The sequence below is a fragment of the Hemiscyllium ocellatum genome, chromosome 29, assembly GCF_020745735.1.
Source record: "Hemiscyllium ocellatum isolate sHemOce1 chromosome 29, sHemOce1.pat.X.cur, whole genome shotgun sequence".
Lineage (NCBI taxonomy): Eukaryota > Metazoa > Chordata > Chondrichthyes > Orectolobiformes > Hemiscylliidae > Hemiscyllium > Hemiscyllium ocellatum.
In genome coordinates, this window is record NC_083429.1 from 43,969,002 (window position 1) to 43,994,917 (window position 25,916).

Here is a 25,916-nt window from a genome sequence, read left to right on the forward strand (position 1 = left end):
TGTGGATTGAATGACACTTAAGACTGGTCAGTGGAATGGAAAGCAAAGTGACAAAAAATGTAGTAAAGGGTAAGAGGTGGTTATTCAAAGGTGGAAAGCAATTTTCCACAAGATTAGTGCTGAGAACACAATTTTTCATAATTTGCATTATGGCCTGGACTTGGGAATATGTAACTCAATATACAAATTTACAGCTGATCCTGAACCAGGTGGGTCAACTAATATTAAGTCAAATATTGGACAACATAATGCAGTAATTTATTAGAATAGCTGCAGACTGGAAGTTAGGATATGAATAAACTTTTACTTTGAGTCTAAGTGAAGTCACTACCTTTGAAACATTAACTCTTTTCTTCCCACAAATGCTACCAGATCGGAATTTCTCCAGCAATTCTTTTCTTTGTTTGATCTCCAGTATCCACAGTTCTTTGTTTTATTTTGCTTAGATAAATATGGTGACACAATTGGTAGGTAAAGTAGACTCACATAGACCTTAGAAAATTAGTATCCAGAATCAGATAGAAAAGCAAAAGGAATCTAGTGAAACGGAAAAATCAACCAAGAGCTACAACAAAATGAAAAATAATGCTAAAACTTGCAATAACTTGGGGCAGTACAGTGGGTCATTAATTAGCACTGCTGCCTCACAGCACCAAGGTTCCAGGTTTGATTCCAGCCTCGGGAGTGGAGTTTGCACATTCTCCCTGTGTCTGTGTGGGTTTCCTCCGGGTTCCCCCCCACAGTCCAAAGATGTGCAGGTTAGGTGAATTGGCCATGTTAAATTGTCCGTAGTGCAAGGTGCAAGAGTCAGAGGGAAATGGGTCTGGGTGGGTTACTCTTCGGCAGGTCGGTGTGGACTTGTTGGGCCGAAGGGCCTGTTTCCACACTGTAGGGAATCTAATCTAATAAAAAGCTAGCTCAGTAATGATGACCATGAAACTCAGATTGTTGTAAAAACGTATGTGAAGTATTAACATCCTTCAGGAAAAGAAATCTATCATCCTTAACTTATCTGACCAGTGTGACTACGTACAGATTGTCCTCTTAAATGGCATGGCAATCTATGTAGTTGCATTTAAGAAAGTGGGTCACCAATACCCTCAAAGAAAATGAGGGATGGGCAATAAAATGTTGTCTTTGCCAGCAATGTCCAAATCATATGAATATACAAAAAACATGTTTTACATTCCATAGTGTTGTTATGGTTCTGCAGTGGGAGCAAAAACCAGGGGGCCGTTACAGAGGTAAATTCTCCATTTTAAAAAAAAAGTTACCTCGCAGGAGCAGCGGCCTTCATTGAAGTTTGTGAAAGTGAGTGAATTGATATATATTCGAGTAGCAGCTGAACCAGAGACATGACACATTGTAGTGTCTCCCACCTGCCCTATTCCTCTGACCAACAACAAAAAAAAGACTGTTGATAAGTTAAGGCTTTTCTACTTTTTCAATTATTGTGCGATTGGTTAAAAATTTACTTTTTAATCTATTATTTTGTTATTTGAAAAACTGCATATCAAAAGTATTAGAAATTATTTAACTCAAATTTATATAAAGTAATAAAAGCAATTAACTAGTAGAGATGGCTGGGCAGGTGATGTGCTATAGCTCTATGATGTGGGAGCTGGTTGATCCCATTGTGAACGGCAGTGACCACATCTGCAGCAAATGTGGAGTGCTGGAGGAATTCCAGGTCAGAGCTGACGATCTGGAATCTGAGCTTCAAACACTATGGCACTTCCAGGAGGGGAAGAGTTACCTGGACACTGTTTCAGGAGGCAGTGAGATTAAGTAATTCAAATTCAGTTAGTGATCAGGGACAACAGGATAAGATTTTAAGTGAGGCAAGTAGGGGGGATCCAGATTTCAGGACTGGAGAAGCCTTAGCCAACAGGTATTTGATGCTTGCTCCCTGTGTAGATGAGGAAAAGGGCTGAGGGGAAGATGAGCCAACTGACCACAGTTGGGGGAGGGGGGGGCCAGTAGTAGTTATAGGAGATTCAAAAATTAGGCAGATATAGTATCCTTTGCAAGCCCGACCGGGAGTGATATGTTGCCTGCCCAGTGCCAGGGTACAGGACATCTCTGAACGGCCTGAAAGGACACTGGAGTGGGAGAGGGACAATCCAATTGTGGTTGACGCTGGGACAAACAACATAGACAAGGCAAGGATGGAGGACCTGTTCGTGGGTTATCAAAAAGGTCCTAGGGTTATAACCTCCAGATTACTACCCGAGCCACGTGCAAGTTGGCCTAGGATAAGAAAATCAGGGAAGTAAATACGTGGCTAAGCGAGTGGTGTGGGAAAGAGGGGTTCCATTTCACGAGGCATTTGCATCAGTTTTGGAACAGGAGCATTCTGTATCAATGGACAGTCTCCACCTGAACTGATGTTCGTAGAATTCGTAACACGGTTGAGGAATTAAACGGCACAAATCATCACGAATGAATGATTTAGTAGACATTACAGACACATGATTACAAGGTAAAAACAATGACTGCAGATGCTGGAAACCAGAGTCTAGATTAGAGTGTTTTTCTAGCACTACAGCAGTTTAGGCAGCATCCGAGGAGCAGTAAAATCGACATTTCGGGCAAAAACCCTTCATCAGGAATACAGGCAGAGAGCCTGAAAGGTCGAGCGATATGGTTACAGGATGGTCACAACTGGGAGGTAAATATCAGGGTATCAGACTGTTGCAGTAGATGTAGTGTACCTGGACTTTCAGAAATCCTTTGATAAAGTCCCACAAAGGAGGTTAGTGAGAAAAATTAGGGCGCATGGTATTCAGGGCAAAGTACTGACTTTGACTGAAAATTGGTTGGCTGACAGGAAACAAAGTAGTGATAAACGGCTCCCTTTTGGAGTGGCAAGCGGTGACCAGTGGGGTACCGCAGGGATCAGTGCTGGGACCGCAGCTTTTTTACAATACATATTAATGATATAGAAGATGGTATTAATAGTAACATTAGCAAATTTGCTGATGATACAAAGCTGGGTGGCAGGGTGAAAATGTGAGGAAGATGTTAGGAGATTATAGGGTGACCTGGACAGGTTAAGTGAGTGGACAGATGCATGGCAGATGCAGTTTAATGTGGATAAATGTATGGTTATCCACTTTGGTGGCAAGAACAGGAAGGCAGATTACTACCTAAATGGAGTCAAGTTAGGTAAAGGGGCAGGTACAGCAGGTAGTGAAGAAAGCTAATGGCATGCTGGCCTTCATAACACTAAGGATTGAGTATAGAAGCAAAGAGGTTCTTCTGCAGCTGTACTGGGCCCTGGCGAGACCGCACCTGGAATATTGTGTGCAGTTCTGGTCTCCAAATTTGAGGAAAGACATTCTGGCTATTGAGGGAGTGCAGCATAGGTTCATGAGGTCAATTCCTGGAATGGCAGGACTATCTTATGTTGAAAGATTGGAGTGACTGGGCTTGTATACCCTTGAGTTTAGAAGACAGAGGGGATCCTGATTGAGACATAAGATTATTAAAGGATTGGACACTCTGGAGGCAGGGAACATGTTTCCGCTGATGGGGGAGTCCCGAACCAGAGGACACAGCATAAAAATAAAAGGGATAGGCCATTTAGGACAGAGATGAGGAGAAACTTCTTCACCCAGAGTGTGGTGGGTGTGTGGAATGCTCTGCCCCAGAAGGCAGTGGAGGCCCAGTCTCTGGATTTGTTTAAGAAAGAGTTGGATAGAGCTCTCAAGGGTAGTGGAATCAAGGGTTATGGAGATAAGGCAGGAACAGGATACTGATTGAGGATGATTAGCCATGATCATATTGAATGGTGGTGCAGACTCAAAGGGCAGAATGGCCTACTCCTGCACCTATTGTTTATTGTTCCGAAGGACAGATTGGAAAGTAAGAGGTGGTACAACTCTGATATTCAAGGACAACATCAGGGCGATGCCGAGAGAGGATACAGATTCTGTGGAGAATAAAGTTGAATCCATTTGGATGGAAATTAGAAATTCTAAGAAGAAAATGTCACTGACAGATGTAGTCTATAGGCCACCAAATAATATCGCATTGGACCAGGCAATGAACAAATAAACAACAAATGCCTGTTAAAAACAGAATGGCAATTATCATGGGGAATTTTAATCTACATACCGATTGGTTGAACTAGATTGTTCAGGGTAGCCTTGAGGAAGAATTAGTTGAGTGTACCTGTGATGGTTCCATTACATACTGTTCAAGAAAACTGACGAAGGAGCAAGCTATCCTAGATCTAGTCCTGTATAGTGAAACAGGAATAATTAATGACCTCATAGTAAGGAATCCTCTTGGAAGGAGTAATTACAGAATGGTCAAATTTAGAATACAGAGTGTGTATGAAGATAAAATCCAATAGCAGGGTTCTGTGCTTAAACAAGTGAAACTACAAAAGAATGAGGGAGGAGTTGGCTAAAGTTGACTGCAAACAAAGATTTTATGGTGGGACAGTTGATGAGCAGTGGAGGACTTTCAAAACAATTTTTCAAATTTCTAAGCAAAAGTATATTCCAGTGAAAAGGAGGGTTGTAAGAAAAGGGATAATCTGCCATGGGTGTCTAAGGCAATAAGGGAGATTATCAAAATAAAAAGGAGGCTTACAAAGTGGCCAAAAACAGCATGAAATTAGAATATTGGGAACACTTTAAAAGGTCAACAGAAAGCCACAAAAAGAGCTATAAACGAAAAGTAAGAGAACGAGAAAAAACTAGCACAAAATATAAACACCGATAGCAAAGGTTTCTATAAATATAAAATGAAAGAGTGGCTAAAGTAAATGTTGGTCCTTTAGAGGAGGAGAAGTAGCATTTAGTTATGGGATATAATGAAATGGCTGAGGCATTGACAGTTGATTGCTCATCAACTGTCCCACCATAAAATCTTTGTTTTGTATCGGTCTTCACAGTGGAGGACACTAATAACATGCCAGAAATTGACAAAGAGACAAAGGTAGGTGAGGACCTGGGAACAATTATTATTATGGAAGAGCTAGTGTTGGGCAAGCTAATTGAGTTAAGGAATGCATCCCAGGGACTAAAAAACAAAGATGGCAAGAGAAATAATAAGTACACTGGTAGTAGTTTTCCAAAATTCCCTGGACTCTGGGGAAGTCCCAGCAGATCAGAAAACAGCAAATGTGACACCACTGTTTAAAAAGGGAGGTGGACAAAAGAAGGGGAATTACAGACCAGTTAGCTTAACCCCTGTAGTAGAGAAGATGCTTGATTCTATCAAGAAACAGCAAGGCATCCGGATAGAAATTGTCCCATTGGGCAGATGCAGCATGGGTTCATGAAGGACAGGTCATGCTTAACTCATCTTTTGAAATTCTATGAAGACATTGAGCAACTTGAACAACAGGGACCCAGTGGATGTGGTGTACCTAGATTTCCAAAAGGCCTTCGACAAGGTGCCACACAAGAGGTGGCTGCATAAGATAAGGATGCAAGGCATTGTGGGTAAAGTATTAGCATGGATAGAGGATTGGTTGACTAACAGGAAGCAAAGAGTGGGGATAAACGAGTGCTATTCTGGCTGGCAATCAGTGACTAGTGGTGTTCCTCAGGGAAGAATGTTGGGACCACAATTTATACAGATGATTTGGAGTTGGGGACCATGTGTAGCATGTCAAAGTTTGCAGATGACACTAAGATGAGTGGCAAAGCAAAGAGTGCTGACGACTGTGAAACTTTGTAGAGGAACATTGATACATTAAGTGAGTGGGTAAAGGTCTGACAGATGTATTACAATGTTAATACTGTGAAGTCATTCATTTTTGAAGGAATAACAGTAAAAAGAGTTATTAGTTGAATAGTAAAAAGTTGCAGCACACTGCTGTGCAGAGGGACCTGGGTGTCTTTGTGCATGAATCACTAAAGGTTGGTCTGCAGGTACAACAATTAGGAAGCAAATGGAATTTTGTCCTTCATTGCTAAAGGGATTGAGTTTAAAAGCAGGGAGGTTATATTGCAGCTCTACAAGGTGCTGGTGAGGCCACACCTGGAATACTGTATGCAGTTTTGGGATCCTTACTTGAATGTCATCCTGGCACTAGAGGGGGTGCAGAGGAGGTTCACTCAGTTGATTCCAGAGTTGAAGGGATTGGCTTATAAGGAGGCCCTCAGTAGACTGGGATTATAATTCATCGGAATTCAGAAGAATATGGGGAGGAATCTTATAGAAAGAAAAATTATGAAGGGAGTAGATAAGATAGAAGTAAAGTAGATATTTCTACTAGCAGGTAAAACTAAGACAAGAGGACATAGCTTTAAGATTGAAGGGAGCAGATTTAGGACTGAATTGTGAAGGAACTTCTTCACCAAGAGAGTCATAAAATCTATGTGTAATTCCTTGCCCAGTGAAGTAGTTGACACAACTTCACTAAATGTATTTAAAGTTAAGATAGATTTTTTTTAAACAATAAAGAAATTAAAAAGGATACGGTAAGAGAGTGCAGGTAAGTGGAGCCGAGTCCTTGAAAAGATCAGCCATGCTTTTATTGAATGGCGGAACAGGCTCAAGGGGCCAGATGGCCTTCTCCTTCTCCTCTTCCTAGTTCCTATGTTCTTATAATTATTTAGCTCTTGGAACTATTTCGTGCCCCACTCTGGACAAAACATTAATATTCTAAACTTACTCTACAGGAAGCTAATTAGCAAATGCATTCCCTCCAGCTCTGAGACTAAATCACAAAGGAGTATGCTACACAATTAAAATCACATTTTGTATTTCTTCTTGCCTAATTAACTTTAACCAATTAATTTTAACATATGGTATAATCAGGCTACCATGGGATAAGACTTGTATCCCATTTCTGGGGGTAACCATTACTCAGAACCTGCAATTTGTGAAATGAGTCAGATGGTGGAATATAAATCACGACCATGGGACTAAATAAGTGTGTGAAGAATCAAGTTCCACTGTTTCTATGAAAAAAAAAGAAAGCAGCCAACATATTTCAACTGAATTCCAAGAGGGAAGTAAATTTCAAGATGCTTTGCAACCTTGCTCCACATCCATAAGAACCTTCCAAATACTTACCTTTTCTTTCCTGTGATGCCCATATTCCTACATTTGTTTATTCTCTTCCCAGCATTCACCTTTCCCCTATCCAAAGTTTTGAAAGGTGTTCTTATATATGCAGAATGTCCAAATGCAAGTAGTTGGTAACAAGGTGAAATATTTAGAGCAATGGCATGCAGATTTTGCATTTATAATTTGGTTGGGCATTTCCTTCAGCCAGTTATGCTGTCAGAAAAGGAATGGTCATCGCCTGATGGCATTCAAGCCAAGAATTAACAGCTGAAAGTACTTAATGACATCCAAGGCAACAGTCTCTATTCTGTTTATTTTTAGATGCAATCAGCTCAAATATCAGATATAGCCTGTAACAACACTCTGCATTTATATAGCACCTTGAACATAGGGAAATGTCCCAAGGCACTTCACTGGAACATATTAAATATCAAATCAAAAGAGACAAATAAGCAGATATGAGGACAGATGACAAAAAATTTACTAAAAATATAAGTGTTCAGGGGTAGGAGGTCACTGGCTCAGTGGTTAGCACTGTTGCCTCTCAGTGCCAGGGAGCCAGGTTCAATCCATCCTTGGGTGAATGTGGAATTTGCACATTCTTTCCACATCTGCATGAGATTCCTCTGGGTACTCCAGTTTCCTCCCACAGTCACAAAAGTGTGCAGGTTAGGTGGATTGGCTATGCTAAAAATTGCCAATCATGTACAGGCTAGATGGGTTAGTCATGGGAAGTGCAGGATTATAGCGATCGGGTGGGATACCCTTCAGAGGGTTTGTGTGAACACTATGGGCAGAATGGCCTACCATCACACTAAGGATTCTATAATTCAAATGAATGTCTTAAGAGGATGAGGTGGGAGGGATGAGAATGAGATTTAGGGTCAATATATTAGATCTCTTCAGCAACCAAAAACAAGGCCAAAACGACACCATGAACCTTGAACTTAATAGATGCTGTCATACCAGTTAGGGCAGTTTCCACAATATGTAGGAAGTAGATGAATTATTCTTAGATTTTTCAAAAGCTATTTTGGGAACATAGTTTCAGTAATAGTGACCATAACAACCAACATACAAAACACGAACAGGAGCAGACCAGTCTGCCTCATCATTCAATACAATCACGGCTGATCAGTTTCTGTTTTGTATTCCATGCTACCATTCACTCCAATAACCCTCGATTCCCCTGCCTAACAATTTACTTTGGTTTTAAAAATACTAATTGACTTTGCGTCCACTGCCTAGGTCAGAGAGAGTTCTGAAGTCACAACTCAGAAAAGAAAATTTCCTTATTTGTCCCGAAAGGGCAAGCTCTCATTTTAAAAGAGAATCCCCCTAGTATTGGAACTGACCCACAAGAGGAAACATCCTCTCTACATGCTCCTTGTCAAGACCATTCAGGATCTTACACACTATATTGACGTTCCCCACTTCATTCTTCCAAACTCCAGTAGAAGGATAGTCTGTGCAACCTTCCCTCAAGACAACTCACTCATTTTAGTTAGTCAATGACTGTGTCTCCTTTGAATCACACTAATATTTATACATGCTTTCCTAAATAAGGAGACAAAAACAACACACAGTATTTAAGGTTTGGTCTCACCAACTCCTCACAAAGTAAGGATGCAATGTTTCAGTTATGTTAAATTTTTATGCTAATAAATCAATAGCATTCCATTAACCTTCTTAACTATTAATCACCATGATACCCATCCAGTTCACTAAATGTCCTTTAAAAAAAAAGGGCAACCTACCATCCTTGGGCTGCAGACCCACAGGAACAAGTTCACTTCTAACTGGCTTACTGGACTATTTCAGGCACCAATCAGTTCAAAGGTAATTAGGAATTGGCAGATGGCTTACCCAATAATGCTCACATCAAGGAAGAACAAAGTAAATAAGTTAACAGTTACATAGCATAACAACTTACAGCCAGAGACAGATTCCAAAACTTGGCCCTAGACACTGCTGACAGCACAGAAAGATGGATAATTGTACCAGCTTATACCTAGGAGGATGGAGTGTAATATCTCAGGGAAGCATTTACTAAAATGATAAGTTATGTGACCACACACTTGCAATTCCTTCTAAATGAAGCCCCAACCACCAGAGGTTAAAACATTTGAAAGTAATAGTCCCAATCATAGAGATGTATAGCACAGATCCAGACTCAACAGCCCAACTCATCCCTGTGACCAGATATTCCAAATTAATCTAGTCCTATTTACCAGGATTTTGGCCCATATTCCTCAAAACTCTTCCTATTTATATATCCATCCAGATGCCTTTCCAAAAAAGGTTATAATGGTACCAGCCTCCACCACTTCCTCTGGCAGCTCATTCCATATAGTTCACTAAAATGTACACTGATGGTGCTGCAAGTGTCTTCGGAAATGGCATGGAGCATTTTATTTCCCTCGTTTCCACGTTGTGGTTCTTTTCTCCAACAGTGGCAGTAAGGAGTTGACGTATTAGCAGGCAGTTTTTCTGCTGAGCAAATACTTCTCTCTTCACTGACTACTTTTCTAACACACACACACACACACACACACACACTTTGGAACCTATGAGAGCAATCATCTGTTTTACGACTTTGGGAAACAGATTCAATGAATTGTCAAAAGGAGCTGTGTAATTGTTAAATGTGTTAACAGCCAGAAACATACGGCTGTAAAAATGTGAATGATACAGGATGTTATCCATCGTTACAATCTAACATTCACTCAAGACAGCTGCATTTGCAGATCTAAGCACTTCAATAACAGCTGTTCTGTTCATGCACAAGTTGTATTATGCAGACCATTGTTCATTCAGATATCACTAATGTTATGGTCTGACAGGATTCAATTTACAAATAATCAGAGAAGAGCCTAAACTAACTCCATCAATTGAGTTATTAACATGCAATAACAGGGTCAATGGTATATATTTATTATGTGAAGCTGAAGAAGCTAAGTTCTGGAGAAACTTGAAATGATCACCGTGACAAGTTGATAGATTAGATATTTTGTGCCAAGTATAGTCTTCAAGATAAGCTTAGTTCTAACATCATGAAGTATAATAACATTAAATGAGGTCACTATTTTCAAGTGCTGACAGACATTGTTATTTGTACAATAGTGAATTTGTGTTCCAATCATGTACATGAGCAAGGGGCTTTAAAGAGGGGGAACAATGAATGAGCATCATTTTGCCAGCACAGAATCCAGTGTTACACAATATTTAGTTTAATCTTTTTCTTGGTAATACAAGAAACATACTCAAGGTCAGTATTTGCAGGAACAGTGGTTTTTCCACTAAGGATCAAGATTTTTTGGACAGTTTGTTCTAGGTTATTCAAGGAATTGCATAGGACTTGGAAACTCCCAAATATGAACTCTGCATTGAAGACGCAGTTTTGTAATAAAGTATATTTTGTAATCACTATGATGATAAATTGATTTAAAAATCACAATACATCATTGCCTCACTTGCATGCTCCCTTTCAAAAGTGGGAGGGGAAAATAATAGAAGGAATGGACTAAAGAAGCTTCATGGTAGAATTAAATATAATGGGGAACTTTTAAGAAACCAACAAATGGTTAGGATTTGGAAAAGCACTTCCTTAAAGGGTGGGGATATAGCTGCTTAGAAGACATTACAAAGGAGCAAGATTCTGACCCTCAAACATGCTCGGTTATTTGACTAGATCTTGGCTGATCAATGACAATGTCATCAAGACCATAAGACGTAGGAGCAGAAGTCAGTCATTTGGCCAGTCGCATCTGCTCCACCATTGAAATCATGGTTGATAGGAAAATCCTCAACTTCACTTTCCTGCTTTTCCCCAAGATTCCCTTAAAAATCTCTCTCTCTGCTTTGAATTTACTTAACACAGGCTTGACAGCACTCTATTGTCAAGAATTCCACAGGTACTCAACCATGAAAAACTCCTGTCTTAAGTGGTCAATCCCCTCCTCTGAGACTATGTCCTCTGGTTCTAAACTCTCCCACAAGGGAAAAAAAAATCAATATTTTCAGAATGCAGTTTCTTGATTCAATAAACATCTTTTGCATTTGCCTCTCAAAAGTCCTTAAGAATCCGGAATGTTTCATCGAGGGCACCTTTCACTCTTCTAAACTCCAACACATACAGACCCAAATTCCCTAGTTCTGAAGGGTCACTGGACTTGAAATACTAACTCTGCTTTCTCTCCATAGATGCTGCCAGACCTGTTCGAGTTTCTCCGGCAGTTTGTCTTTAGCTATGCAACCTCTTAAGAGAACTCCTTCATATCCAGGAACAACTGGTGAAGCTTCTCTGGACTGCCTCTAATGATGGTGTATCTTTCCTTAGATAAACAGGACCCAAAACTGTTCACAGTCTTCCAGCTGTGGTCTTGTATAGTTTAAGAAAAACCTCCCTACTTTTATACTCAATTCTCTTTGAAATAAAGACAAAACATTCCATTTGCTTTCCCTAGTAACTATTGATGAGTTTGCTATATGCTCGCTTTGAGCTTCATGGAAGAGAATTCCCATAGCCCTCTGCAGTATTCCTCAATTTAAATAATTCAGTTCCTCTATTCTTCCTGCCAGAACTCATAATGTCACATTTTCCCCGCATTATATTCCATCTGACAATATGTTGCCATTCCTGTGTTCCTTAATATTTTAATATGTAGAAATCTGACTTGAAATTACTCAAATTACTGAGCTTGCACAGTCCTCTGGGAGACAGAATTCCAGATGTTCACCACCCTCCATGAGGAAATTCCTCCTTGTTTCTGTGCTGAATGGCCCACCCATTATGTAGAAAGTTTGCCTCCTAGTTCAGCCATCCCAACCAGGAGAATTATTCTTACTGTATCTAGGACAGAGAGAGAGAGAGAGTGAATTTTGTAAGCTTCAATAACAGCCTTCAAAAGGGGAACCAGATATATAATTGAAGAGTTAAAAAAAAGAAGAGAAAACAAATCTACAAATCCAGTTGGCTGGAACGCTGCTCTCAATTGCAGAATAAAGCCAGTTGTGTGGGTTCAATTCCTGCAACAGCTAAAGTTACCATAAAGGACCCACCTTCTCAAATCTTCCCCTCACCTGGGGTATGACGACCTTCAGGTTAAACCACCACCAGTCATCTCTCCCTCTGTATAATGAGAAAGTCCCAGAGGACCATAGGGTTGCTATGGCAACTTTATTTTACTAACCAGTGAGAAAGTTTGTCCAACACTTTAAAAACATATATGAAGATAGTGTTCCTTTAGGGTTCAGAAGGAATCTAGTGTCTAGCCTGTTGGGAGTTCCCCCTCATCCTCACAAGCCATACCATGTTGATTTCAGATTCCTAACGTTGTTGACATCGTGACAAACCAGCAGCAGTAACTAGGCAGGGTGGGATTCATAACCACGAATAAGCTAATTAACCACAGCTTCACTCCTCCCGAAAACCTCCGTTTTAAAACTCGCTCCGAACTGCCGAGTGTGTAGACCATTAACTCGCCTTTCCTCACACGTTCCCCCGAGTTGGCAGGAATATAATATCCCAGATCAGGGGCGCTTTCCAATGAGATACACATCCCATCCTTTTGACAGTCTAAACAAAAATTATACTCCCCTCCCCCAACCTGCCCAAAATTATCTCACTCTAGTAAGAAAGAGAGAGACAGCTTAGATTTTTTTTAAAAAGAGAGTCAGGACAGATCAGTGAATCGAGTCCGGAAAGACATTAAAACAAAAACGCAATAAAAGTTGGAGCAAAGAGGCGAGAGATAGATCGAAACTCCACAAAGGCACCGGATCCACCAGGAAATGCAGAAAAAACAGAAGCAGAGCAGAGCAGGCAGATTAACTTTCACAGGAGCGGTGGCTGGTGTATCCGGTCGGCTTTGGGAATTGTAGAAGGAAGTTTCCGAAAGAGTTGAGCCCCTTACCTGGCTGTGCAGCGCCGGACGACGTTCCCCATTGCAGCCACCGCGCTGCGCCATGAACTCTCCCCCCTCTGCGAGTGCAGTTTCGCGTCAGTTGCACAGACTAAAGTTTGCGACTTCCCGCATTTCCTTGTTTACTCTCGGTCAGGTTCTGGCACTAGGACAGGTGAACGGAAGGCAGATGATGAACTCAGCAGCTACTAAAAAAAGGTGTAGAGCAAGCCACGCAGACTTCAGGAAAGATACCACCATATATTTATAACACAGTTTACGTTTTCAGGTGTGTGATATTTCCACTCTGAGTTTTCATGATTGTTATTTAGTTCTTCTAGCTGGCCAACAGCGTGAGACTGGTTTCTGTTTTACCTATACCCTTTCGGTCTCTCAGTTTAATGTGAATTAGTGGACAGCAGAATGAACCTATGGAAGCGAGGTATTTGGGTTGTGAACTTTATCTAACCTTCTTTCAGATTTGTGAATCGCTTCTTTTCAGCAGAGGGCGACGTCTCCTCTTCCAGTTGATCGGGGGAAACCAAAGAGTAAAATTCCTCACCGGCGTTAAGCCAAGTGGTTTCTAAATGCGACCACCCAACCCACCTCCCCCCCCCCCCAGCCACTCACCCACACCCACAACCACAACCACACCCACACACCCCCACCCCACAACCACACCCCCCCCCCCCCACACCCCCTCCACCCCCACCCCACCCCTTGGGTTAATTCTTCAATATGAAAAACACTTTCACATTCTTTACTTCAAAACCCAAATTTTGTGCGCTTCTATTAAATCTTCAACCAATTGAAACATGCAGAGTCTTCCAGGGCTGAACAGTTTAGATGCAGGGAGGATACTTTCCTTGGCTCAAGGAACCTAGAACTAAGGGACACTGTCTCAGAATAAGAGGCAAACTATTTAGGACTGAGATAAGGAAGAATTTCTTCATTCAGAGCGTACTGAAGCTCTGGAATTATCTGCCCAAAAGGGATCTGGAGGCTCGGTCATTGGGTACGTTCGAGACAGATACATTTCAAATATTACCGCAATTAAGGGATGTGTGGATGACATTCGTAAATTGTTCTGAGGTAGAAGATCAGCCATGATCTAGTTGAATGGTGTAGCAGACTGAAAGGCCTACTCCTACTCTCATTTCCTATCTTTTATTTACCTCCCAGTGCTAAAGAGAATAACATCAGCATCTCCAATATATCCATGAATCCATTATCTCTGTTTCAAGTACTATCAGGTTCTTTGAATGGGCTTTTCAAAACTAGGTGAGCTGAATGGTTTTCTTCTGTGTCATTCAGTTCTGTGGTTTAAATAAAATACTAAAACTGAGATTTTTTTCAAGATTTCAGGCATTTGTCAACAGCAGTTTCTTAAAACGTTTTTAGATAAAATAGTTAAATTGTTTCTTTTCTGCAAACACAAAACATATCTCTTGAGTATTTACACTTATGGCCCTCAAGGTATCCACAGGGATTGGCATGTTCTCAGGGATTCAAAAAAGTGGAGGTCTTGTAATGCAACCCTGACTCTGAGCCAGAAGCTCTGGGTTTGATTCCTTTTCAAGTGCTTGATGTCAAGTAACGCAGGCAAACAGGTTGAGCATCAACTTGCAAATCCATTCATTACAGAGCAATGCCAGTTGGTAAGAGGAGGAGTGATTCCTGGTTTGCTATGTGTTGGAAAGAATGTTCAAGCCTCAACAGCCATTATCTACAGCTGCAATATAGGCTGCAATGTGCATGTAAGGCAAAAGCATGTGATACCATGGCAACTTGGGTTCCTGAGTGAACTGTAACATGCAAGTTGGTGTTAACAAATAAAATGTGAAAATCAAAGACTAGCAAACAGAACTGGAATATTTAAACCATGGAATCTGTTTTGTACACCAGTTCTTTTGAAGCAGTCTGCAGAAAGCTTTCATAATTCATAGCTTGATAGATGATGGAATAACAGGTGGACATCAGGCCTGCTTTCTGACATTATTTACCGTGGTTCTGCTGCAAAGCCTACACCTGGAAATTACACAGTCATTTTAGCCTGAGTCACCTGAAATTGAGAAACCTAAAGTCTAAATTTTTTGTTATAGTTTAATAGCGAATAATGTTTAAATTTAGCAGTAATGCTCAAAAATGTTCTGAAATTTGCTCATTTTTATGTCAGATATCCAAAGGACTTGACTTGCTGATTGTTGTAAGTAATATGCTAGTGTAGCCATAAATACATATGGATGTCAAAAATACGGACAGAAAATAAAATGAACTAATCTGTCAAATCTAAGCTATACCATGACAAGGAGAAGATTAAATCACAGAAACTACACTAGGTGAGGCACTGCTCTGGAGTAATTTACCTGTTTGTCCTGTTGATTGTGAAATAGTTTGTTTGGCAGGGTGTGACATCAAAAACAATTGTGATCGAAAGTGATCAAATGAAAGAATAGTTGGACAGTAGTAATAAGAACAATGCCTCTTTCTTTTTCAAGCTAGGAGTAACTTAAAGAAAGAATGGTGAATTCCTTTGCACTTCATCATCCAAATGATATTCTGTGTCTTTCCTGCATCATTTTGCAACAATATGGAAACCCTTCAATGTGGAAGAAAGCCATTTCACCTATCAAGTCCACACTGACCTTCTGAAGACCATCCCTCCCAGAACCCTACCCTATAAACCTGCATTTCCCATGGCTAATCCACCTAGCCTGCACATTCCTGGATACGATGGGCAATTACCTATGGCTAATCCACTTAAACTGCACATCTTTGGACTGTGCGAGGAAACCAGTCTCCCGGATGAAACCTACACAGTCACAGGGAGAATGTGCAAATTCAGCACAGATATTCACCCTAGGCTGGGATCAAACCTGGGTTCCTGGTGCTGTGAGGCAGCAATGGTCACCACTGAGCCACTGTGCTGCCCTGTTAAAACAAATTAAAACATTCTTTTAATTTAAAATGAATAATGGAAAGAGAACTGAATGGCTTAATAAATCACTAAATATGCTATCCACTAAAATGAAACTAAATGACTTTTCTGCAGTGGTAACATTGTATTAACTTTGCTTGGACCGACCGACTAATCTAGAGGACCAATTTAATGCTCCAGTGACATATGTTGGATCCCATTATGGTATTTGAGCCAATTTAAATTCAATGAATTAATAAATCTGGAATTAAATGCTCATCTCATTAGGAATGATTGTGAAACTGCTGCATTGTTGTAAAAATTGCCAGCTGGCACACTCATACTCTTTAGTGAAGAAAATCTGTTATTTGACCTACATATGACTCCAGATTCATAATAATCTGAAATGACCTAGCAGGCACCCGATTATATCAAACCACCGCAGAAAAGTTGAATGGAGCCAACCAACCTACAAGGGGCACTAGGTGTAGCTGCAAAATGAGATGCCAACCTGGTGAATCTACAAAAAGGATTTATCTATGTGCTAAACAGCAGAAGCAGCATATTATTGACGTGGTGATCTTATAACCAGTGATCAAAGTAAAGATCTTGCAAACCAGTCTTATTTAATAATGAATTTCACTGAATAATTAAAACAGCTGGAAGAACATATATGCAAATATATGAACAAAAGTAGAGCATTCACCCTTGACCTTGCTGTACCATTCAAGAAGATCATGGCTGATCAGTTTGTATTTCAAATTCCACATTGCCATCTACCCCCCGTAGAACCATTGATTCTTTTACTGAGCAAGAATTTATCTACCATTGCCTTGAAAGTAGCTACCATTTCTTTCTGAGGGAGTTACAAAGTCACATAATCCTCTGAGAGAGAAAAAAAATCCTTATCTGTGGTCTTAAAAGGGTGAACCCTAATTTTAAAACGGTGACCACCCCCACCCAGCTCTAGACTCATCCACAAAAAGAAACATTCTTTCCTTGTCTATCTTGTCAAGATCTGTCAATCAAGTCACCCCTCACTCTTCTAAAGTCTAGTGGAAACAAATCCACTTTGTGCAACTGATCACCACTCGTTCCAGGGATCAACCTGGTAAGGCTCCTCTACACTGTCTCCAAAATATTTACATTCTTCCTTAAATAAAGAAACCAAAACTGCACATGGTATTAAGATATGGAGTCACCAAAGCCTCACAACTGAAGCATAATATCCTTCCCATTATGCTCAGTTCCTCCCATTATAAAAGCTGCCAATCCATTAACATTCTTGATCACTTGTTGTACCTATATAGTAATGTTTTGTGACTCAAATACTGGAACACCTAGATCCCTCTGCACCTCAAAATTCCAAAGTTGTTCTCCATTCAAATAACACTTTGAATTTTTATTCTTCATGCCAAAATGAGCAACTTTGTGTTTACTTGCATTATATTTGATCTGCCAGATTTTTACCACTTAATTTATCCATTTCCATCTGAAAACTTTTCATATCTTCTTCACACGATGTTTTCTTCTTTAATTTGTGTCATCTTCAAATTTAACTTGCATGCCTTTGCTCTCCTCATCAAAGTCATTAATGTAAATTATAAAAAATTTAGGTCCCAATACAGAATCCTGAGGGACTCCATATAACACATCCTGCCAATCAGAGAAAGACACATTTATGCATTTTTTTTGTTTTCTGCTGGCCAGGCAAACTTTTATTCATTCTGATACGTCCTCCCTACATCATGAACATATATTTTCTGCAATAAACTTTGATGTTGCACCTTTTCGAATAAATTCTGGAAATCCAAGTACAGGACATCTACCGACTACCCTTTATCCACAGCACATATTACTCATAGACCAGAAATGTGGGACCAGAAGTAGATCATTGGGCTGAGTCTGCTCCTCCATTCAATGAGATTATGGATAATCTGATAATCCTCAACTCCACTTTCCTGACTTTTCCCAACAACCTTTGCATCCTTAATGATTAGAAATCTGTCTATCTCAGCCTTGAATACACTTAATGACCCAGAGTTCATAGCTTTTTGCAGTATAGAATTCCACACATTCAGTACCATAAAAGAGAAAAAAAACTTTCTCATCTCAATCTTAAATTGGTGAACCCTTACTCTGAGATTATGCCTCTGGTCTTTCCCACATGAGGAAACAACCTTTCTACATCTACCCTGTCAGCCCCAATGAAGTCTCCTTGTTGGAGGCTCAGAATTCTGCAGTGATTATCTTACCTCAAAAGATCAAACGCCGTCCACTATCTTCAAAGGAGCTAGCCAGGAGTTGAATGGAATATGTTTCACTTGTTTGGGTAAATGTAGCTCCAATACCCCAGGACAGAACTTCAGCATCATCCAAAACAAAGCTGTCCATTTGATCAGTGGTGTTTAAAATAATGGTTCTGAAAGAGTGAATGTTCAGCTCCCCATCTCATGATATCTTACTGCCTTTGGAGACAGTGAAGTTCTGCAAGAATGGCTGAATGGTGTACAGCTGTACAGCTCCTGACAGTCCCCAATAATTATGCCTGACTGGTAACGTAACCTGGACTATATACTAGTATGCAATAAACTGTCAGACAAATGCCTCTTCTGTTTAGACTTACCAGTACCAGTCTATCCTGTGCACCTGATAATTAGGCCCTGGACTCATCAGAGAGAAAAGATGATTAGCAAATACTAAACTAGAATCAGCAGCAGTGATATCTGAAAATATGACAATCAGCATCTCATTCATTGACATAAGCACTGATTCCCTCTGTTACCAGTTCACAGTGACATTGCTAATTGGCCTTTGACAGCACCTTCCAAACCTGTGACCTCCACCATTTTGAAGAACAAAAGCAGTAGCTGCATGGGCACACCACTACAAGCCTGATTTCAAATCACACGCTATCCTGATTTGGAAATATATCACTGTTTTTTCACTATCACTGAGTCAAACTCCCGGATCTCCCTCACTAACCACACTCTGGGTATACTTACACCACATGGACTGCACCAGACCAAGAGAACAGCTCATCACCCCTGTCTTTAGGCAATTAGTGGTGGGAAACAAATGTTGGCCTAGCCAATGGTGCTTACCCACTTGCCCAAGAAGAAATAAAGAAGAATGTTAGCGTTGATATTAGTGTGGCAAGCTTGTAAGAATGTCCCATAATATGAGCTCCCAATAAAATCCAGAGTTAGACTGCAAAGGAGCTAATGTTCCAAAGTTACAGTTTCTTTTTTCACTGAATCTGAGTTTAACTTGACCATACCATTCTCACAAAAATCGAAGATTCTACCAGGATTGAACTATTGATCAACTTTCTCTAAAAATGAGAGTTTGGAGCTGCAGTTCTTTGGGAAAGGTATCTATTCTCATAACTCATTTCTTCTAGTGAAATCTTCAGGGGTGTATATAATTTTCCAAGTTAAATTCACTTTGCATAAAAATAAAATGTCCAGTTGCTTTACCTCCTCTCTCAAGTACAGCCCCTGTATCTCTTTCACAAAAGCAGAAATTGCTGGAGAAGCTCAGTACATCTGGCATCATCTGTGAGAAGAAAGCAGAGTTAATGTTTTGAGTCATAGAGCCAGAGAGATATACAGCGTGGAAACAGGCCCTTCAGTCCAACTCATGCATGCCAACCAGATAACGTAGATAAATTTTGTTCCATTTGGAAGCATTTGGCTCATATCCCTCTAAGCTTTTCCTATTCAAAACCCATCCAGATGACTTTTAAATGCTGTAATTGTACCAGCCTCCGCCACTTCCTCTGTCAGTTCATTCCATACATGCACCACCCTCTGCATGAAAAAGTTGCCCCTTAAGTCCATTTCTAATCTTTTCCCCTCACCTTAAAACTATGCCCTCTAGTTTTGACTCCCCCACCCCAGCAAAGGACCTTGTCTATTTATCCTATCCACACCCCTCATGATTTTATAAACCTCTATAAGGTCACCACTAAGCCTCCGACACTCCAGGGAAAACAGCCCCAGCCTATTCAGCCTCTCCATATATTTCAAATGCTTCAATCCTGGCAAATTCCTTGTAAATCTTTTCTAAACCTTTTCAAGTTCCACAACATTCTTCTTACAGTAGGAAAACTAAAATTGCACACAGTATTCCAAAAGTGCCCTAACCAATGTGCTGCAACATGACCTTCCAACTTCTGTACTCAATGCACTGACCAATAAAGGCAAGCATAAAAATAGGCATTCCTCACTATCCTATCTCCTTGCAACTCCACTTTCAAGGTACTATGAGTCTGCATTTCAAGGTCTTTTTATTCCATAACATTCCCCAGGACCTTACCATTAAGTGTATAAGTCCTGCTCTGATTTGCCTTTCCAAAATGCAGCACCTTACATTTATCTAAATTAAAATCCTACAGGATCCCGATGAGGAATCAATGGACTCAAAGTAATAACTCTGCTTTCTTCACACAGATGCTGCCAGACCTGCTGAGTTTCTCCAGCAATTTCTGTTTTTGTTCCGGATCTCTAGCATCTGCAGTTCTTTGTTTTATCCCTGTATCTCTTTCTTCACTGAAAAGTCACACACCCGTTCTCTTTCAAACCATGCTCATTCCCCCAGTGAAAGGAACAAACCAATGACATACACTCTCTGTGTAATGTGAATGGGAGATCATGAATAAATAGCCCAATGAATGCACAGAATTATAGGCATTCTCTATAATCCTATCATTTCATTCAATGCTTACTGAGTAAAAATATCAAACATCTAACCCCAACATATTAAAAAGCCTGAGTTCAGGATTGGCACGATATGTGAGAATGATCTCATACTTGTAGCACCATTGACTTGGAGTTTTACTTCTGCTATTTGCTTTTTTTAAAAACTAATTCATCTAGTTTGCATTCCTTAGCAGCCATTCCATGATTTCAAAGGACAATTTTCCCGATAGCATTCAGTGAAATAACAGAGCTGGCAGTGGTATTCATTACTTATATAAAAATAATTTTAAAACATAAAATACAAAATGAAAAGCTTATTTAATGTTATAAATGTAGACATTCAAAAAGTATTCCAAACATTTTAACTTTTATCATTTATCTTCTCTAAGCACAGCAATATTGCTAACAAAAGCCATCAGGGTAGCTGGTGGATTATCAATTCAGTTAATTAAATCCGAAGGTGGAAGTTAGTCTTAGTAATGGTGCAGTAAAACTATCATCAGTTGTTGTGCAAACCAACTGGAATTTCCTCTCCTTCCCTTGTCCAGTCTCCATGTATTCCAGATGCACAACATTGACTCTTATCTTCCCTCTTAAAAAGCAAACATGAGGACTGCAGATGCTGGAGATTAGAGTCAAGAGCTGGTGCTGGAAAAGCACAGCAGGTCAGGCAGCATCCGAGGAGCACAGGAATTGAGGGGGAGTCATTTTGGGCAAAAGCCCTTCATCAGGAATGAGGCTGGGAATCTCAGAGGTGAAGAGATACATGGGAGAGGGTGGGGCTGGGGAAAGGTGGCTGAGAGTGCAATAGGTGGATGGAGTTGGGTGTAAAGGTGATAGGTCAGAGGGGAAGGTGGAGCGGATAGGTGGAAAGGAAGATGGACAGGTAGGACAGGTCATGAGGACAGTGCTGAGCTGGAAGTTTGGAACTGCGGTAAGGTGTTGGGAGGGGATTTGAGGAACCTGGTGAAATCCACATTGATGCCATGGGGTTGGAGGGTCCTGAGGCAAAAGATGAGGCATTCTTCCTCCAGGCATCGGGTGGTAAGACTGTGGCGATGGAGGAGGCCCAGGACCTGCATGTCCTTGGCAGAGTGGGAGGTGGAGTTGAAGTGTTCAGCCACGGGCTGGTAGGATTGGTTACTGCGAATGTCCTGGAGGTGTTCTGTGAAGCACTCTGAAAATAGGCGTCCAGTCTCCCCAATGTAGGAGAAACCGCACTGGGAGCAACGGATACAGTAAGTGACATGTGTGGAAGTGCAGGTGAAAGTTTGTTGAATGTGGAAGGCTCCTTTGGGGCCTTGGACCGAGGTGTAGGGAGATGTTTTGCAATTCCTGCAGTGGCAGGGGAAGGTGCTGGCGGAAATGGGTGAGGGTGTGTGGGGGAGTTGTTGTTAGGGAGTGTGGACATGATGAGGTAGTCATGGAGGGAACGGTCTTTATGGAAAGTGGATAGGGTTGGGGAGAGAAATATATCTCTGGTGGTGGGGTCCAGTTGTAGGTAGCGGAAATGGTGGAGGATGATGCAATCTATACAAAGGTTGATGGGGTGGAAGATGAGGACCAGGGTGGGTTCTGTCCTTGTTGCGGTTGGAGGGGTAGGGCGTGGTCCAAAAGCAGCCCTGTCATGGCAGGGCCTCGGGTGTGCAGGTGGGTAAAGGACTTAGAGGAAGGTGTTCGGGCCCTAAAATTAGCGAACTCGATATTGAGTCAAGGGAAAATAGTCTGGGCCACAAACGCTGCCATTGCCAACATATCCAAGCCAAATAGCTTAAAACATCTCAGAGCAATCTTATGTATCTCCTAAAGAAAAACAGTCTGGGTTTTCAAAAAGGATATAATTTAGGGTTGAAATGTGTAACATTCATCTCTGACAATCCAACTGAGTATTTTGTAACTGCACAGTATATAGCTCTTCTTTAATAAAAATAATATTACAAAGATCTTGTGTGTACGTTCTCGTATATATAAACCAAGTATTGCCTTTTATATTGTAAAAGCCACTTACAAACTTAATTTTTAAGTTAAAAATGTTGAAGCATTTGGCATAATATATTGGCCAATGAATACTGCCCCTTCGAGGGGTGTTACACAAACTTGTCCCCACAGACCTGTTCTTGAATTATCACTCTAATTCCTCACCAGACCATCAGCTGTTGGAGAAAATACTCAGTCAAGTGCTTATGCAGAGAGAGGAAGGTGAGGCAGAGTTCCAGTCAATTCCTTAATGGCTGTTGAGAAAGCAGAATTGCTGGAGATGTGAGAGTGGGTTGCTTGACTTTTGGCTGAGCAGTGAGATGTAGAATACATGGATCTTTTAGAAGACAAGAAAAACTTTTTGGAAGGATTTGGTTGCCTGCAGAAGTGGAATGCAATGCACTGTTCAGTGCAGACATGTTCCACACTTATGATTCGCATAGCACGAACTCAATGATTTAATGAATGTAGTAGTTATTGTACTTAAGAAAACATTTCAGGAGTTTTTTTCTTGTATCTATTCATTTTAAAGCTGTTACTCTAAACAGAAAAACTCCCATTGGAACCACAGCCAAATATGTAATGAACACTATTTCTTCATAAACTTCAAAGAATTGAATAGCGGCACATTGTAAAAAGACAACAATGCAATATTTTCAGCAGGATTCACACATCAACGACAACCTGCCATTGATTTCTACCAGCGCCATTTGATTCCACACGTGGAAGACAGATAACAGAAGCCCAGTGTTTGTCACCCTCCAGTTGTTACCTTTCCTGTGGGAGAAGCTCAGCATTCAACACCCCAATTCACTCTCAGGATGAATAGTGGTTATCAATCCATTTCTCACCATTCTGGTGGTACCATCTATTGCTGCTCTCCATAAGTATTTTATAACTTTAATAGAAAGCAAATATTCTACTTCTAATAAGGAGAAGAGTGGTCACCTCCCTTCAGATTTTAGGCATGTTGAGCAGTACAAAATACGACTTATCTTCAATAACGACATCCTGTCCTGCTGATCTCCATGTTATCTATTCTACACCTGCTCTGTTAGTTACCACAGTTGCCTTCTTTGTAACTTGTCTGTAGGAATGTAACTTAATTTTTTTGGGAGATTATATAGAGCATGTGAAGCTCTTGTGGCACAGTGAGTCTAGATGTTGTTTCTGAGCCAGGATTTAATAGCCTAGGATTTAAGAATCCAAATAGGTTGAATATCAACCTATATCCTTCCGACATCAATGGCAGGTTGTAAGAGTGGGAGAGATGCTGGTGAGCTGTTGGGGTTTGGTGGTGGAAAGAAAAATTGAAGCCTCTACAAACGCAATGCAGAGCTTCAGGCTACAATGTACATGTAAAAGTAGATGTTGCCACAGCAATAAAGACTCCATGAAGCTGGAAAAGTGGTGCAGACCAAACTAGTGACAACAGCATAGGATTCAATCCCCTTTCCAGCTGAGATGGTTTTGGTAGCCTCATCCTTGCCATAACCATGGAGGGAGGGGGAATGTGGTGTTGGTTTGATGTTGTGGCACACTGGGTCAGACCGGCTTTTGGAAGAGAACTGAAAAGCATAAGGCCTATATATTGTCAAGAACAACAAAGAATGATACAGCACAGAAACCGGCCCTTCGGCTCTCCAAGCCTACGCCAACACACTTTGTCCTTCCATGCTAAAACTGTCTTCACTTACAGGATCTGTGTCCCTCTATTCCCTTCCTATTCATGTAATTGTCCAGGTGCTTCTTGAATGCTGCTATTGCATCTGCTTCCACCATCTCCTCTGGCAACAAATTCTAGACACTCTCCACTCTTTGTGTGAAAAGCTTGACTCACACATCTCTTTTAGACTCCCCCCCCAACTCCCTGCACCTTGAACATGTGTCCCCCCTAGGAAAAATCCTCATACTTTCCACTCTCTCCATGCTTTTCACAATCTTATAAACTTCTGTCAGGTCGCCCCTCAAGCTCCTGTGCTCCAGTGAAAACAAGTCCAGTGTATCCAACCTTTCTCCATAGCTAAAATCCCCCATATCAGGCAACATCCTGGTAAACCATATTTTTGTACTGCTTGATGTGCCTCAAATATGAGTGCTGATGATCACTCTTTGCCTTATTAGAAGTAAAATGTTCACTTTCTGTTAAAGTTACGGAGTAATTAAATGTATTTACTTCTGAAACTTTGACAAAGTAGGTATAGAAATGATGTTTCCTCACATAGGGCGATGGAGAGTAAGAAGTCATAGTTTTAGAGAAGGCAATAGCAGATTTAGAACAGAGATAAGGAGAAGGGTTGCAAATCAGTGGAATTCACTCCCCCAGAGGCTGGTGGATGCTGGGACTTTGTGTATATTTAAAGAGAAGGTAGAGAGATTTTTAATTAGTAATAGGTTGATGGGAGTGAGATAAGAAAGTGGAGTAGAGGCCAAGATGAGATTTGCTAGGCTCAAGGGGCTGAATTGCCTACTCCTTATCCTAGCTCTTATGTTCTTATCTTTCAGAGATTTATCCATCCTGTTTGGAACCAGTCCAGGGAAGTCACCTCCAGTTCAGACTTTTTGTGTTTCTCAAATATTGACAGGTAACAAGAAAGATGCAATGCTAAAAAGACTTACAGTTCACATGTTAGTCATTTTGGGAATAGCTGACAAATAGCTGGCGTTGGAATGCTGACATTCAGCACTTATGCCAGAGAAGGATTAAATGAAGAAGCCAATGTCAGTTAATAACATCATCAGCAGATTCAGACAAATCTGTTCTCTGTGAGAACTGAGTCTATAAACAACGGACTGACATTGTGCATTAATATCAAACCATTATTCATCACAGCAGCATAGTTTTTTTCAGGGCAAATGGTGAGGTTTAAGTATACTACCCAGGTCAGGAAACGTCAAGCGTGCCAATAGAACATGTTGTTATTTCTGTTTTTCTCTTGTCTTCATCCCATTCCATTCCATCCCTGCCAAAATAAGTAGTTATGGCAATGAATTTATATTAGAGGTCTTTTTTCAGAAGTGCAGATTACAATACATATCTAACAGAGTGTGAAATTTGTTAAAATATTGTATACAATGGAAAATTTCTTGAGGTGAACCAAATAATACTTAAACATATTTTGAAGGAAAGAAAAATGGCCATCATTACATTTATAAAATCACATTAAGGTGTCTGTATTGATTTGAAGAAAATTACATTTAGAACAAAGTCTCTTTCATTACCATGTTCACTTGGTTGTATCCCCAATATTTGCTGACATTGACTTGTTAAAATATTTTGCCATTTCCAATTGGGTTTCTGGGGGCAGGTGAGAACCACTGGCAGCACTGTCAATTGGAATTAGAGCAAGCCGTGGATGGTTCAATTGTCCATTGTTCATT

General features: G+C 40.6%; 2 protein-coding genes across 3 annotated transcripts in view; one reads left to right on the forward strand and one right to left on the reverse strand.

Moving 5' to 3' along the window:
* The window catches only part of LOC132829573 (uncharacterized protein C11orf52 homolog), a 30,029-nt gene extending 16,721 nt beyond the window's left edge, over positions 1-13,308 (reverse strand). The window contains exon 1 of one of the 2 annotated variants that reach the window (XM_060846828.1): positions 12,951-13,308. In XM_060846828.1, the coding sequence (XP_060702811.1) occupies positions 12,951-12,982 (32 nt within the window). In that variant the 5' untranslated portion in view covers positions 12,983-13,308. The remainder of the gene's footprint in view (positions 1-12,950) is intronic. The other variant, XM_060846827.1, reaches the window with a different exon arrangement.
* Positions 1-25,916, forward strand: part of cryabb (crystallin, alpha B, b) — a 117,504-nt gene that overhangs the window by 62,971 nt on the left and 28,617 nt on the right. The window lies entirely within an intron of this gene.